Here is a 16,312-nt window from a genome sequence, read left to right as displayed (position 1 = left end):
TTNTTTTTTTTTTCAAGAAAATAGTGCTCATGAAAGGAAAACACAAAACTGGGATATTATACACTGGCAGATGGCAGAAGAAGTGAGAGCTCGATTTGGTGAGGGAAGGGTATAGCATCAGTCCTTTGAACCATAGACATTCATGGTGGTGGCTGGTAAGCCCATCTCTGACGACCCACCGTCCGATTGGCAAGCGAGGACTGCAGCTCACCAGAAAACTTCATCGAAAAAGGTACGCCTCTTTCTTCTGATATCTTTGAGGATTGCTAGGAGTATACACTAGTTGTTGCATGTAATTACACCTATTTTAGAGAAGCAGACTCAATTCTGTTCTGAATTTATGTTTATCTATCTGTTATCTGATTGTTTCCGACAGTTTAAACCCCTAAACTTGAACACTTGACAAGAGATTAGTTGTGGACTTGTGGCATAGGTAGTGTGAGATAATCTACATTTATATATAGTAAACTTGCTAAGCAAGCGAAGGGTTCATAGTGTCTTGCTGAAAAGTCGAGCATTGTGTCTAATCAGAAATAGAAAATCTTGTTACTAACCTCGTACTGATGATAAGATATCTGGAAACAATCACCATACAAAAAACTCAAAAATGTTAAAAAGTTGAAATGATTACAGTACAAGAACAACTACAACATTGATTACCCAAAATAAATAACTTACAAAATAGTACACCATAGTTTGAGTAAAATGTGATAAAGTATAGAGAAAAAACACCATGAGAGTTTCCAGCATAATCGAGTTGAGCTGCATTGTCTACCTTATCATTTCAGTGTCTCATGTACCTTCCATTTATGTAAACATGCTTTCTTTGAATATTTCCAAATTTTTTTTCCAGCTGAGGGAATATCTTTAACATCAAGTTACACATAACTCTGTAATACCATTCCCTCCATCTTTTGCATAAGAAAAGCGATCCGATGACAATTCCAAATCCACATGTGAATCCAATTTGAACCCTGATAATATCCCAATCAATCTCATCTCCAGAGTTCTGATTGCTTGAGCTTCCATCTAATGTAGGTGGTGGCAATACGGCTGGTATATCTTCTGTCAGAGGAGGCCCCCATAATCCTTTGTTACCCTGGAAGGAGGTGTTAGGAAATGTCGATAACTGAGTGCTGGTTGGGATCCTTCCCGTCAGTTCATTATTTAAGACATTCAAATACGAAAGAAAAGTGAGATTTGCAAGCTGCAGTGGAATTTGGCCGCTAAGGTGGTTTTGTGAGAGGTCTAAGGACTCGATGGTTCTCATGTTGCCAAAGGATGATGGGATTTCGCCTGTGAAAGCATTACTGGACAGATTGAGGGCATACAATGTTCTCAGTTGGCCTATTTCCTTGGGTATTGTTCCATTGAACTGGTTACCAGAGAAGTCAATTGAAGTGAAGATAGTTAAAATCTTTACTAGATCCCTCTCCTGACCTTTGCTTGTAGTTGTTACCGCATCACCATAATCAATAAAGAACCCACTTCGACCACCTCCTGTCCACCAAAAGCCAAGGTCAACTGGAGAATCATCTTCATTAACTATCATTAATTGCCAACCATGTTGTCAATGGCGGACCTGGTATTTCACCATTGAAACTGTTATGAGCTAAGTCTATGATTTGAAGCTTCGGCCAGGTGCCATTAGTCTCAGGACATCCATTGGGTCCATAAAATTTGTTGGATCGCAAAATAAGGACACGCAAGGTGGATATGTTCTTCAAGGGGCAGGGAAAGGTGTCTTTTATTTGGTTGATTCCAAAGGTTTAAAACCTCTAAGCTTGAACATTTGGCTAGAGATTTTGGAAAGTGACCTGTTATCTGATTTATGCTCAGAGCTAGAGTTTTCAGATTACAACCTTCAACAAAATTATCAGGGATAGATCCAGTAAGGTTGTTTCTTCTCAAATCAAGGACAGAAAGTGAAGATGTCTGAGTCAAGCATTGGGGAATGATTCCACTCAAAGAGTTATTAGAGAGATCGAGAACTATGCTACTTGCGTTGCATATGGATTTTGGAATTTCCCCATACAAGTTACTGCTTGAAAGAGAAAGGTAGGCCTTGGAAGAAATGAAATCACCAATGTCAATTGGTATGCTAGAGCTGAAGTTATTTCTTGAGTAATCCAAATAACTGCCACTTACAAACAATGGTATTTGTCCCTGAAGCTGGTTAGAGTGAAGATCAATATTTGCCATACGGTAACTAGAACCAAGTAAAGGAGCTTCTAGACTTACCAAGTTGTTACAACATAGATATAGACCATTGAGAGGAAGTCCCCAAATCCAATTGGGTATCTGACCTGGAGTCTGGTTGTCTGAAAGGTCCAAGGTGGCTAATAAAGATTGATTTTTCAAGAAATTGGGGAATGTCTTCAACTTGTTAGAAGCCAACATCAAATTCTGAATCTGAAGGAAGGAGGACTGTGATGAGTTGGTACCATTATGGATGAACAACAAACTATTGTGGGATAGATCAAGAATTGAAAGATTTCTCGACTCCTGAAAACCATAAAAAGGAAAACCACTCAAGTTGTTCCAAGAAAGACTCAATTCTCGAAGTACTGGAAGATTAAAGATAGACAAGGGTATAGACCCTTCCAAATTGTTGCTACTCAAATCAATATGGGACAGCAAGTATGAAGAGACATTAGAAAATTCAAGCAACTGACCAGAGAAGTGATTTTCAGAAAGTACTAACCACTGCAGCATGTGTTGGGTTATGCGGAAGAATAAACTGTAGAATGGAATCAGAACTCATAACCACAAATGTAAAATGTAGCGGAAAGAAAATGATAAAGAACACCGGGTATTAACGTGGTTCGGCAAAGTGCCTACGTCCACGGGGCAACAACAACAAAGAACCTCCACTATTCGAATAAAGGTTACACGGAGAGAAACACTACTTCAAGACTCACTCTTGAAGGGATACACTCTCACACACACTTTGTTTTGTTACACACACAAACTCTCAACTTGGAGTTTTCTCTCTATCTCACACTCTTGTATAGCACAAGGTGAACTCAACGGTTCTTCTATATCTTTTACACCATTGCAAATGCCTCTATATATAGGCAAATATATGCATGCATTCTTCATGCACTTCCCATGCAAATCCTTCACGTCCATGCACAAGGAAGAGAATTCAAACTTCTTCCTTAATTCAAGCTTCAATGTTTGTATGCACCATCAATGCATCTCCATCCTTTCGTCAAACTTTTCAGCCACCAACAAGCCTATACATATAGGCTCTCTCTCTTGCATTTCAACATATACACACTACCAACTTTGCTATTCATATACCATCTTGTCTCTTGGTTAATTGAATGGGTCTTGAGGCTTCACCGAAAAGGTTTTTCACATGTAGTAAACTACGTGACATCCTCCTCCAAATAAGGAGGGAAATTTGACCCATCAATCTTCCCCTCCCGACTTGATTGGAGGGGTGCGTCATTCCTGACGCACTTCTGCAGAACTCGAACTTCTCTTTCGGTAGAGACTTCGTCATCATATCCGAACTGTTCTTATCTGTATGAATCTTCTTTAGCAGTATCTCCTTAGCTTCCAACACATCACGTATCCAATGATACCTCACATCAATATGCTTCGATCTCGAGTGAAAACTTAAATTCTTGCTAAAGTGAATTGCGCTTTGATTGTCACAATGCAGGACAAACACTTGTTGTGCATGACCTAATTCCAGTAGGAATCTCTTCAACCACAAAACATCTTTGCATGCTTCCGTAGCTGCAATATACTCTGCTTCTGTAGTTGATAAAGCAACACATTTTTGTAGCTTTGATTGCCACGAGACAGCTCCCCCTGAAAATGTAATCAGGTACCCTGATGTGGACTTTCTCGTGTCAATATCCCTGGCCATATCTACATCTGTGAAACCAACCAGTTCAGACTTGCCACTTCCAAAGCATAGACTCATCTTTGAAGTTCCCCGCAAGTATTTAAGAATCCACTTAACAGCATTCCAGTGCTCCTTGCCTGGATTAGATAAGAATCTGCTAACAACACCAACTGCATGTGTTATGTCTGGTTTGGTACAAACCATCACGTACATCAAGCTCCCTACTACTGAGGCATATGGCATTGTTGCCATTTTCTTCCTCTTCCTTCTGACTTGTAGGACTCTGCTTTGAGCTGAGCTTCATGTGACTCGCAAGTGGAGTAGCAACTGGTGTTGCTTTCTCCATATGGAACCTCTCCAGTACCTTCTCGATGTACTTTTCTTGTGATAACCACAATTTCTTATTCCCTCGATCACGGGCAATCTCCATGCCCAAAATCCGCTTGGCTGGTCCCAAATCCTTCATATCAAAGGACTCTGACAAATCTGTTTTTAACTGCTGAATCATAGTAGTATCTTTGCTGACAATCAACATATCATCTACATAGAGTAGTAAGATGATAAAATTACCTCCAACGGATTGTTGAATATACACACAAGGATCAGCTGATGATTTCTTGTACCCATGACTCCCCATGAAGGAGTCAAACTTCTTGTACCACTGTCTTGGTGCTTGCTTTAATCCGTACAAGCTTTTCTTCAACTTGCAAACCATATGCTCCTTTCCGTTGACTTCAAAGCCTTCTGGTTGCTCCATGTATAATTCTTCTTCTAAATCACCGTGAAGAAATGCAGTCTTCACATCCATTTGCTCCACCTCAAGATTCATGCTCACAGCCATGCCCAAAATGACTCTAATCGAAGTCATCTTGACAACAGGTGAGAAAATCTCATCAAAATCGATTCCTTCTTTCTGGCTGAATCCTTTGACAACTAAACGAGCCTTGTACTTCGTCAGCTTCTCATTCTCATCTCACTTCAGCTTGAACACCCACACTTGTTCTTGAGTGCTTTCCGGCCTTTAGGAAGCTTCACCAACTCGTAGGTGTCGTTCTTCAGTAAAGATTCCATCTCAGACTCCATGGCTAGCCTCCATTTGTCGTGGTCTTGATGAATCTTTGCTTCCTCATAACTTTCAGGCTCTCCGTCACTAGTCAAAAGGATGTACTTTGCATAAGGATCATCTCCATCGTTAGTCACCAAAATATATTGTGATGATGGATACTTGGTGGATTGAATCGGCCTCCTAGTGCTTCTGCGAACTGCTGCTTGATTATTCACAGGCTGCTCCCCCTGATCAAGCTCCCCCTCATCTTCGGCTTCCACATCAACCATGTCTGGTACACCTTCAACTCTATCACCTTGTAGCCCAACATTAGATTCTTGCTGCAACGGTGAATCATAAATGCGGCTGTCAGTTGCTGCATTTCTCGGTAGTACCTCTTTGTCGAAATCAGCAATTGATTGGTTTTCATGAAAAACCACATCTCTGCTTCTTATGAATTTCTTCATCTTTGGATCCCACAACCGGTAGCCAAACTCTTCATCGCCATAGCCAACAAATATGCATGGCAACGCCTTGTCATCCAGCTTTGATCTCTGCTCCTTGGATACATGTGCGAATGCTTTACATCCAAATACTCTCAGATGCGAGTATGATGCATCTTTACCGGTCCAAACTCCATTTGGAGTCTCAAATTCCAAAGGTACACACGGTGCTCTGTTGATGAGGTAACACGCAGTCTTCACAGCTTCTCCCCAAAATTCTTTTGACAATTTGGCCATCTTTAACATGCATTTGACTTTCTCCATAATGGTACGGTTCATCCGCTCCGCTACGCCATTATGTTGGGGTGTTCTAGGAACCGTCTTCTCATGTCTGATGCCATACTTCGCACAATAATCTCTGAATTCATGCGATGTGTACTCTCCGCCATTGTCACTGCGAAGGCACCTCAATTTTCTTCCAGTCTCCCTTTCCACCATGGTGTGGAAAATTGTAAACGTCTGGAACACCTGGTCTTTGGATTTCAACAAATAAACCCAAACTTTCCGTGAAGCATCATCGATATATGTTACAAAATACTTATGCATCCTCAATGATTCGACTTCCATCGGACCACACACATCTGAATGTACAAGATCTAGAATATTTTCTTTCCTCGTGAAAGACTTCGAAAAACTGATTTTCTTCTGCTTACCAAATAAACAATAATCGCAAGAGTCTAGTGAGTTACCTTTGGCAACAGGAATTAGCGACTTCTTCGCCAACATCTGCAATCCTTTCTCACTCATGTGGCCAAGACGTCTATGCCACAAACTTGGAGAGGATTCCTCGACTGCATTTAGCTCACTCTTGCAAATCTTCCCATAAGTCTTGTAGAGCGTGCAACACATTTTTCCTCTAGCAACTACAAGAGATCCTTTGGTAAGCTTCCACTTTCCATCACCGCCATGATGATGAAAGCCTTGTTGATCAAGTACACCGGTTGACATAAGATTGAGACGTAGACCAGGAACATGTCTCACATCTTTCAGCATTAACTGGTAGCCCACATCCGTCTGCAAGCAAATATCTCCAATCCTAGCAATATTGGAGTAGCTGTCATTGCCCACTTTGTACGTAGTGAAGAACTCTACGTGGGACGTGGCATGAAACGAGGCTCCGGAATCAATGATCCATTGAACTCCAGGATTATCTACCAATAGACATTCACCTCCGAGTGACAGGAACTCACACTCATCATGAGACACTGCAGCAGCAACATTGTTCGTGTCCTCCTTTTGTTGATGAGTAGCGTCTTCTCGCCCTTTTTTGAATTCCCGCTTCAACTTGTAACAATTTTTTTTCATGTGGCCTGGAAGACCACAATGATGACACTTTCCGCTAAATCTTGTTCTGGATTTGCGCATACTTCTTCCATGGCCTCTCGGTTCTCTGCTCTTGCTCCTTCCTCTATTCTCCGCAACGAAGAATTGACCATTTTCTGAACTTGACGAAGAACTCCTTCTGGTTTCTTCGTTCATCATATTATCTTTAATATTTTCCATAGATAATACACCATTAGGAGCAGAGTTACTTACAGTAACAACAAATACAGTAACAACAAATGTCTCCCAACTATCTGGTAACGACCTGAGCAGCAACAAGGCTTGTAACTCATCATCAATCTTCATGCTCATCGTGGCTAATTGATTGAGTACACTCTGGAAGTTGTTGAGGTGCTCAGTCACTCGAACGCCTCCCCGATACTTCATGTTGACGAGCTCTTTAATGAGAAAAGCTTTCTTGGCAGTATTCTTTTTCTCGAACAAGGACTCCAACTTCAACCATAGCTCATGCGCACTGGTTTCGTTGGCAACATGGTGGAACACACTGTCGTCCACCCATTCACGAATATGACCGATGGCTTTGCGGTTCATCTTCGTCCAAATTGCTGGTGTAGTCCCTTCTGGCTTGGCATCGTCTCCCTCGATCGGCTCGTGCAAATCTTTGCAATAGAGAATATCCTCTATTCTCGGCTTCCACGTAATCCAGTTGGAGTGGTTGAGTCTGATCATGGTACTCCGTGATCCTTCCATTCTAACAGCTCCCGGTCAGAACCAAGAGCTCTGATACCACTGTTGGGTTATGCGGAAGAATAAACTGTAGAATAGAATCAGAACTCACAACCACAAATGTAAAATGTAGCGGAAAGAAAATGATAAAGAACACCGGGTATTAACGTGGTTCGGCAAAGTGCCTACATCCACGGGGCAACAACAACAAAGAACCTCCACTATTCGAATAAAGGTTACACGGAGAGAAACACTACTTCAAGACTCACTCTTGAAGGGATACACTCTCACACACACTTTGTTTTGTTACACACACAAACTCTCAACTTGGAGTTTTCTCTCTATCTCACACTCTTGTATAGCACAAGGTGAGCTCACCGGTTCTTCTATATCTTTTGCACCATTGCAAATGCCTCTATATATAGGCAAATATATGCATACGTTCTTCATGCACTTCCCATGCAAATCCTTCACGTCCATGCACAAGGAAGAGAATTCAAACTTCTTCCTTAATTCAAGCTTCAATGTTTGTATGCACCATCAATGCATCTCTATCCTTTTGTCAAACTTTTCAGCCACCAACAAGCCTATACATATAGGCTCTCTCTCTTGCATTTCAACATATACACACTACCAACTTTTCTATTCATATACCATCTTGTCTCTTGGTTAATTGAATGGGTCTTGAGGCTTCACTGAAAAGGTTTTTCACATGTAGTAAACTACATGACATCCTCCTCCAAATAAGGAGGGAAATTTGACCCATCAATGCATGGGAATAGAAAAGAGAGACAATGGAATACTCTTGTATAGTAGATTGTTGGCCAAGTCGAGATCCGCTAGCTTGATGAGTTTGTCCCATTGAATAGAATTAATCGGACTAGAAAACTTGTTGGATGACAGGTACAGAAACCTCAATTGTGTTAGGTTTGCCAGTGACTTTGGAATCACTCCTGAGAAATTGCAATCTGCAAGGTGTAATCTAGACAGCATTTTAAGGTTGCCAATAGAGTCTGGCAAGACTCCTGAAAATTTAGTCCTGAATAGGAATATGGTTTCGAGAGATGCATTCTTTCCAAACTCTGGTAGGGAACCCAGAAGCTCTGTATTTGTAGATAAGTCAACATACTGTAGTGTAGGTACCTGGAATATCTCTTTGGGAAATGCTCCATACAAGTTACATCGAGAGAGACTCAAGGAAATCAACCTTGAAAAATTGGCAAAGAAATTTGGAACCGGAGCAGAGATGTGGTTATCATCCAATGTTAACACGGATAGAGAATGAAGCCTGGCAAATGATTCATGAATAGGGCCTGAAAGATCACAATTGGACAAGGTCAACACCATCAGCTTTGGAAGTGAAGATGATATGGTTTTGCCCCAATGAGCTCCCTGAGCTGATAGGTTCAGATAATCAAGATTTAACTCTGTAAGCTCTGTCAGGTTCTGGATTAGCATGCCTAAATTCGGGTTCTCAAGTTTCAGCTCCCCATTTAAGTTATTTTTAGAGAGATCAAGAACCTTCAACCTTGTCAAGTGTGCAACCTCAATGGGAATTTGCCTAGAATAGAAGCCATAGGTTAAATTTAGATACCTCAAATTTGCAAGCTTCCCGATTGCTGATGGAATTGAAGAGCCATTGAAGTCGTTATAGGCTAAATTGAGGCTCTGAAGATGTTCAAGTTGGAACAGACTGCTGGAATTGTCAATATTGCATGAGATAGACTCACTGCTAATGTCAAGACCAACAACACTCCCATTAGTGCCGCAAGTTACACCGAGCCAAGAACAGCATTCGGTGCTGGAATTCCAAGTTGTGAGCTTGGAGGAAGAAGAAGAAGAAGAATCAAATACAAGACTTTTCTTGAAATTGAGCAATGATTGTTCCTCAGCTTCAATACACTTGCTGTGAACAGCAGGGATGGAGTTAGTAACACAGGGAGTGATCAAGAAGAGGAAGAAATGGAAGAACAAAGTTGTCATTCTTACAGCAACTTTCAGATGAACAAATGCACAATGGGAAAGTGATTATAAACCATCTGTTCTTGGCTTCTAATTTCTGTGCTTGGCTTCTAATCTGTATTTGGAAAATTCCAAGTCCTCATAAAGTCTGTGCTTGGCTTCACTTTCAACTCCTCTCCTTATCACATTGGCAACTTCCTAGAAAAATTTAGCCAAAATTTAATGCATGTCTTTCAAGTCTTCTCCTCTCTATTCAGATATTACGTTAATCCAATACTAGACGTTGGTTCGGAAGACTTGGTTGTGAGTTATGACTGTTCCAGTCACCTCTTTTTTGCAAATTTTCACGCTCATTTATTTTATTTTAAACAAGTTGGTAACAATCGCATCAATTTCTTTGCTTTTTTGTTTACGGAAATGCAGTAGGATGTTGCCTCCATGAGTTTGAAGTTTCTTGCTTGGATATCACTTACGCACATCAAACCGGAAAATCGGAAAATGGGTACTGAAAATTAAGGTTCAGCTTTACAGAACAATATAGAGGCTCAGAGCTAAGCTAGTGGATGAAATGAGTTAAGCAGATGAAGAAAATGAGTTGCAGGCATGGTATCCAAATACTTATGACTAGTTCTATAGGACAGGTTCTTTTTACACCACAATGACTTGGACATTCGATCAACTAGCTAATCCGGAATGGACCGTTTGGCCAATTCTCAGACATACGAATTGCTTAAAATAAAATGTGACTATGAAAATTAACACGATAGTGATATGTGCACACTTGTTTAATTATTAATTTTGAACTAGTAAAAAAAAAAAAAAGAATGGTTAACACTACACAATATTAGATAAATGTTATTGCCCGAATAGAAAAGAAAAACAAGAAAAAAAAAAAAACAATTGGCACCATGATTGAAATAAACCATGACAAAATACAAAGAAACTACGCCTGCAGTGTGGGACTGTGAGCCTTGGGCAAAATGGAGTCGATCTTCATAGCCATATCAATGCCTCCACCTTGTGTTTATGTTAACATGTCTTCTATGATTACCGAATCTTTGTTCAAGCAGAGAATATTATCTTTTAAAAGAATGTTTAAAGTATTGGGTTCAAGTATTGCAGCCCAGCGTTTAGCAGTAGGCCCAATAGGCCCAAGTAGAGCTGCTCTCTCATTCCCCCTTATTTGTGAGACCAAGAACTGAAAAAACCTAAAAATCACGCAAAGGGGTATGCAGCTCTCTCTCTCTTTCATGTTGGTTCAGATTTGTTTGTGAGAAGTGTCTCTGTCTTTTGAGCATGCCCCCCTTTGGGTTCTGTTTGTGATTCTGGTTTTTTAGCTTTTGAATGGTTCGGGTCTAGCATTGTGCTCTCCCTGTTCTGATGTTTGGCACTAAAATGCTCTAGTTTTTGGTGGGTATTCTCCGGTTTAGTGGGTATTCTCAAGTGTTGACTACGTCCTTGGGGGTGTGGATAGTTTATTGTCAAATTTGACAGGGCTGCCAAAACTGTCAAATTCTCGTCATCTGTGAGCCTTTAAGGATTTGGGGTTTAATTTGGGGATCTTAATTGGGGGTTTAGTTTAGATCTATCCAGTCGAGCCTTCCTCGTCTGAATCTTCAGCGTCCTGCTACTCTGAGCTGAGCTTGATTAAGTTCGAAAAGAAGGCACTCATTCCGCCACCGTTCAATGCTACTCTGCTGAAATTCGCTGCAGACGATTTGGGTGAGAATGGGTTTTCACTTTTCAGTTTTTCAATATGTAATTCCACGATTTCTGAATGGATTGCTGTTGTTGGAGTCCAAACTTTGGTCTCATACTCTTAATTCTTTAGGGTATTTTAGACAAGATAATATTCACACCTGTGTAATCGACTTCATTCATAGCCAGTATGCTTCCAAACACATATATCCTAGAGAGCAAATTCTGAATTTGGTGGCTTTTTTTCGTTTTGGGAATGGGGTAGATATGCTTCTTGAACAAACAGCAAAATAGTGAATGTTATTCGTACAATTTGATGGTTTATTCAGGTCCTGAGCAATCAAACCTACTGAGTTGTGATAATTTCAGTTGTATTTTTCCTCTTCAAAGAACAAACACAAGTAATTTGATTTCGTGCTAGGAACAATTTGAAGTATTAAATCTATTTGTTCTATCAGTATCCAATTGAGGCTGTACAGGTCCATGTACGATTTCTTAAACATGACTACTTTCTCACTTTTGGGGTTTTGCACTGTTTAAAATCAGTAATGTTTGTCCGCTAGAATTTTTGTTTCCATCCTTTCAAATTTGACTTAATGTTTTATTTATTTTGATGTTAGGTTTGGCAAGAAGGTGATCAAAATGGCTACAGCGACCTACCCACCTCCACCACCGTATTATAAGCTATACAAAGATTACCTGCAAGATCCAAAATCAGCTCCTGAGCCGCCACCACCTATTGAAGGGACATACATTTGCTATGGTGCCAATTACACTGTAAGCTATTTTCTTATTCTTTACCTGCTTCTCCACATTTATATACGATTGTAAATTTGATATCCGAACATTGCCTTTGGGTGCCATAAGAGATTGTTGTAGCTAGTTGTATTGTGTAGTTTCTTGTTTGGAGAATGTAATACATCATTTAGTTTGTTAAGCCAGGAATGCAATATTAGTACATTTGAGTTGCAAGTTGCCTATTGAGTTTTGAGTTTGTTAACAACACAAAGCTTATTCTAGACTATTCTGTTGATGTTATAACGTCTGATCTGATCTTCATTATTTCCTTGTAATTTAATTTTAACAAAATGTCTGGTTTGTTTTATATAGACGGATGACGTGCTTCCAAGCCTGGAAGAACAGGGAGTGCGTCAGCTGTACCCAAAAGGCCCAAATATTGGTATTTCTACCTCTAGGCTACTCTAATCCTTTTTTTTTTCTTTTCTTTTTTTCAGTCTTTCTTTCTTGCTTTATTTCTTTTCATTGGGTTGTTTGGAAAGAATAAATGGTGTGTGTCCTGTATTAAAAAAAAAAATAATAAATAAAAAAAACTACCTTTGATACGTAGGAATTGATTTGACCATCTTTATTCTTTATCTTTATAGCAGTTTCTCCTTAGGGTCTGTAGAATTAGGGGATTAGTATCTTTTATAAGAAAGTTAATAAGATTCTTATCTGGTAAGCTAGGACACAGATACTATGAGAGGTGTTCAATTATGTTACATAAATACATTTATATAAAAATCTTGGAAGGAACTATTGAATCTAAAGGCAAGTAGCAACATTTAGGAAATGTTCATCCACATCTTTAACTTATTAACTTATTTTTCTAGCCTTTGGGAATGAACGCTTCCATACTAGCTATTGTAATCCTGATAGATCAGGTATTGATGGCCAAACAATGATATAACATGAAAAAAAATAAAAAAAAAAAAACTTTTAGAGCAGTATACGAGTTTCTTGACTACTTGGGATATTGCTATAGTAATTTTTCTGGTTTATTTAATTACGTGAGATAATTGTGTGCAAGGAGCGAATAGGAAGTTAGGAACTCTGCAAGTTTGTATCTTCATATTTTTATATGCAATTTATATTAGTACTTAATTGTTTTTGCTATTAAATTTATTCTTCTGCTGTGCCTCACTGTTCGACTCTGACAAAAGTTGTACTATGTTTTAGATTTTAAGAAGGAATTACGATCCCTTAACAGAGAGTTACAGCTGCACATTTTGGAACTCGCTGATATTCTCGTGGAGAGGCCATCACAATATGCAAGGAGGGTGGAAGAAATATCTCTTATATTTAAGAACTTGCATCATCTTCTTAACTCATTGCGGCCCCATCAGGTAAGATATACTGGGTCTTATTGTATTTGCTGTATCGGGTTGTTATAAGGGACTACTTTATATTGTTATGTCTTTATTATGCAGGCTAGGGCAACGCTTATACACATTCTAGAACTTCAGATAAAACGACGTAAACAAGCTGTTGAGGATATAAAGAGGTATGCTATCAACAATTACCGACAACCTTAATGTGCACTTGATGCTGGAATATTTTATTTTGTTCTCAAAACAATTAGAACTTTTTTTAGGAAGAAAAACAATTAATACTTAAAAATACTTGTTTTGCCAGTTAGGACTTGATTTGAGTGGTATAGCTTGTGTGACCTATTTGATAGATTAAGATGGTAGAATTGCTTAAGTTTTTGCAAAAATACTTTTAATTGTTCTATGGGCTTAGTTGGTGTTGATTGCCATAAAAGTGGCAAGTGGCAACTGGATCTGCGTATTTGATATTGTTTGCTTTAAGTTTACTTGTTGCTGACGCTGTGATAAATCGTTATGCAAACACTTATCTTTCTTCGCACAGTCTGTTTTCAACTTCCGTTACTTCAGAACTTTGCTTATTGATCTCAAGGTGTCATTTGAGTTGGTGCCAACAGGTTTATGTTTTTTTAACAAACTTCTTTCTTGAAAGTTGTCCTGTTATTGTATGGAGTCACTGACAGATTGAAATTTGTTTGGTGCAATATTGATTTAAAAGCTGTCCAGTTGTTTGGAAAGTGATTATAAAATCCTTAGAGATTGGGAGTGTGATTATGCTTTTAACAAATTGCCATGTGGATTTAATATCATGAAATTATTTGAGACAATTGTCTGATTTTCTTGTTTAGGAGGAGAGAAGAAGCACAGGCACTTCTGAAGGAGTCCCTTGAATCGTTGGAGGACAATAGTGCAGCTCTTATGTTGAAGTAGGGAGTGCTCGTGTATGTTGAAGTAGGGAGTGCTCATGTATGTTCTTACTTATGATCAAAGCCTCATAGACGGGCATCTAATAGCTTTTAGGAGGGTTGTGGAGTCCCACAGATCAAATTATCTCGGACAGAGTTTCATCTACTACCATCGTGTTTTGTATCAGAAACTTCTGGTTTTACCGTTCTATTCTAGTGTCAAAGGCAAATAGGCCATTTGGCTGTTATTGAGTGATGGTATCCGAGGTTTAATTCAAATGAATCTATTTAAACGGGATGATAGTATCATGTTCTATTGCTCTGTAATTTTCTCTCTAATCCAATTGCGTCGGAATATATACACAGCCTACTCCCAAAAGGTTATCATCTCTCTAATCCAATTGCATCTGAATATATACACGACCTACTCCCAAAAGGTTATCATTTGTGATCACATATTAGGTGTTGGTTTTTGGTACGTCTGATATTTACTATATATATATTTTCTGTGCTGACGTCAGCACTGTTCACTGACATTGTACACTGTTCACGTGAACAGTGCTGCGAATTAATTTTTTTTTCCCTTTTTATTTAAAAAACAATTAGTTATTTCCTCCTCCTGTTGTTGTTTGTTGCGTAAACGTGGACTTTCATATTCTCTTAGTTTATGTCATGTCTTATATTAATGACTAAACTATTTAAATTATGAATATTTAGTCATCTTTATTTATCTTGATTTTCAAGTTATGTTTATAACGCATGAATTAATAAATGAACCATTTCTTCTTTTAAATTCAGGACTCAATTTGTTGATATCAAATTACAAATTTACAGCTGTGACCATGAATTTGTTAACAGGACAAATAAGATTGCAGGAAAAAACTGCATCTAACTTAGTTTACAAGACATGTACAATTGATTGCTCGAGTTGTATCTGTTGAATCTGTCCCTGTGGTTTTTTTAACTTATGGAAAAAAAAAATACACATTGCCTTATGTTGCAAGGTCCAATGATTTGTAAGTATAAGGATTTGAAGTCGAGAACATAAACTTTTGGTGATAAAAATAAACTATGCACACCAAAAGTGAAGTCATCAAAATCAAATGGAACTTATAATAACTAATAAGTTCATGCAGAATTTTAGTCGTTATTATATCTTTTCAATAGTCTCTGTCAAGATTTTATGGTGTTTGATGTTTATGATCAATGCTGTATAAGGTAACTATTATGTTAACAAATATAGTTTTACAATTTTAGAAGATGGATTTACAGTTGAATGAATACGCAGTTGGCCAAATGTTTTAGAAGTAAATGTGAAATTCATTGGTATCTGCAAGTTGAAAATTGAGAAGATTTTGCAAACTTCTTCATCTTAGTAAACTCAATGCTCTGCAATGTCCTACGTTGTATTCCCATTCTTTCATACAACTCTTTCATTTTCAGTTTCATCCTTAGTTTTATAAGTTATGATCGTGTCTTGAATTACAGTACACTTCACAGATATGCAATGTGGAATTGAATGTCCTCGAGAAATTGACTTTTTCTGTTTTCTTCAGAACTTGGAGAATGAAGGAACATCTGGAGCTTCTATAGCTTTTCGTCATAAGATAAACATGCCGACGCAATATTGGACTAATTTGATGGTGTAATGAACAACAAGAACAGTGTTTTTTAGCATTTTAGAGATGAAGAAACATCAGTTAATTAAAGAAAGAGGAGTGAGCAAACAAATTCTTAATAGAAGATGAAAGGACTCATATTGCTGGAAATGTCATTTGAATGACAATGAAAACATAATAGGTATCCATAAACAGTTAACCAATGTTAAGCATGTGTCCTTTGGGATACCTACATTGTAAAGATTCAAATCAATTGTGAGACTCATTGGTACAATATTTCCACCAATTTTTGTGAATACATAAATCCCAGAATAGGAGCAACTTAGTAATAGATATAAATAAACCTCGAATCCGAGTTATCAAACAAAAAAGCGCGGTAACTGAGTAACATGTGATGACTTTTGATTTATCTGAGTAACATCAGAGTGATCATAAAACATACTTATTAATCTTTTTTTTATTCGATCATACTAGATGGAGGAAGTTTTGAGTTATGAGAAGCTTCATACATACCGCAACAAAGCGCGGGTCAGATTTCTAGTATCATTGACATTGAAGGTAGTCCACCTTAATATGGTGTTGGTTCTAGTGTTATCCAAT

At 38.5% G+C, this 16,312-nt stretch overlaps 2 protein-coding genes across 2 annotated transcripts; one reads left to right on the top strand and one right to left on the bottom strand.

Annotated features, from left to right (window-relative positions):
• Window positions 1–8,185: 8,185 nt before the first annotated feature.
• Window positions 8,186–9,403, bottom strand: LOC101312180 (probable leucine-rich repeat receptor-like protein kinase At2g33170-like). The gene is made up of 2 exons (XM_004305496.1): window positions 9,275–9,403; window positions 8,186–9,088 (listed from the first exon to the last, which is right to left on the bottom strand). Exons 1-2 carry the CDS (start codon window positions 9,401–9,403, stop codon window positions 8,186–8,188), a joined length of 1,032 nt encoding a protein of 343 aa, XP_004305544.1.
• A 1,203-nt stretch (window positions 9,404–10,606) lies between these two features.
• On the top strand, window positions 10,607–14,418 carry LOC101295249 (mediator of RNA polymerase II transcription subunit 7b-like). Its single transcript, XM_004303325.1, has 6 exons — window positions 10,607–11,104; window positions 11,701–11,857; window positions 12,191–12,260; window positions 13,040–13,206; window positions 13,291–13,364; window positions 14,037–14,418. The coding sequence occupies exons 2-6, from the start codon at window positions 11,723–11,725 to the stop codon at window positions 14,116–14,118; spliced, it is 528 nt and encodes a 175-aa protein (XP_004303373.1). The 5' UTR covers window positions 10,607–11,104; window positions 11,701–11,722; the 3' UTR covers window positions 14,119–14,418.
• Window positions 14,419–16,312: the final 1,894 nt, after the last annotated feature.

This window comes from Fragaria vesca, linkage group LG6 (genome assembly GCF_000184155.1).
Source record: "Fragaria vesca subsp. vesca linkage group LG6, FraVesHawaii_1.0, whole genome shotgun sequence".
NCBI classification, from domain to species: domain Eukaryota; kingdom Viridiplantae; phylum Streptophyta; class Magnoliopsida; order Rosales; family Rosaceae; genus Fragaria; species Fragaria vesca.
Note: the sequence above shows the minus strand (reverse complement) of the source record. Positions and strands in the feature narration are given on the sequence as shown.

Coding starts and splice junctions, on each gene's coding strand:
- LOC101295249 (XM_004303325.1), top strand. CDS start 11,723: ATGGCTACAGCGACCTACCCACCTCCACCACCGTATTATAAGCTATAC. Junction 11,858..12,190: donor GCTATGGTGCCAATTACACT/GTAAGCTATTTT, acceptor TGTTTTATATAG/ACGGATGACGTGCTTCCAAG. Junction 13,365..14,036: donor GCTGTTGAGGATATAAAGAG/GTATGCTATCAA, acceptor TTTCTTGTTTAG/GAGGAGAGAAGAAGCACAGG.
- LOC101312180 (XM_004305496.1), bottom strand. CDS start 9,403: ATGACAACTTTGTTCTTCCATTTCTTCCTCTTCTTGATCACTCCCTGT. Junction 9,089..9,274: donor TCAATTTCAAGAAAAGTCTT/GTATTTGATTCT, acceptor GAACATCTTCAG/AGCCTCAATTTAGCCTATAA.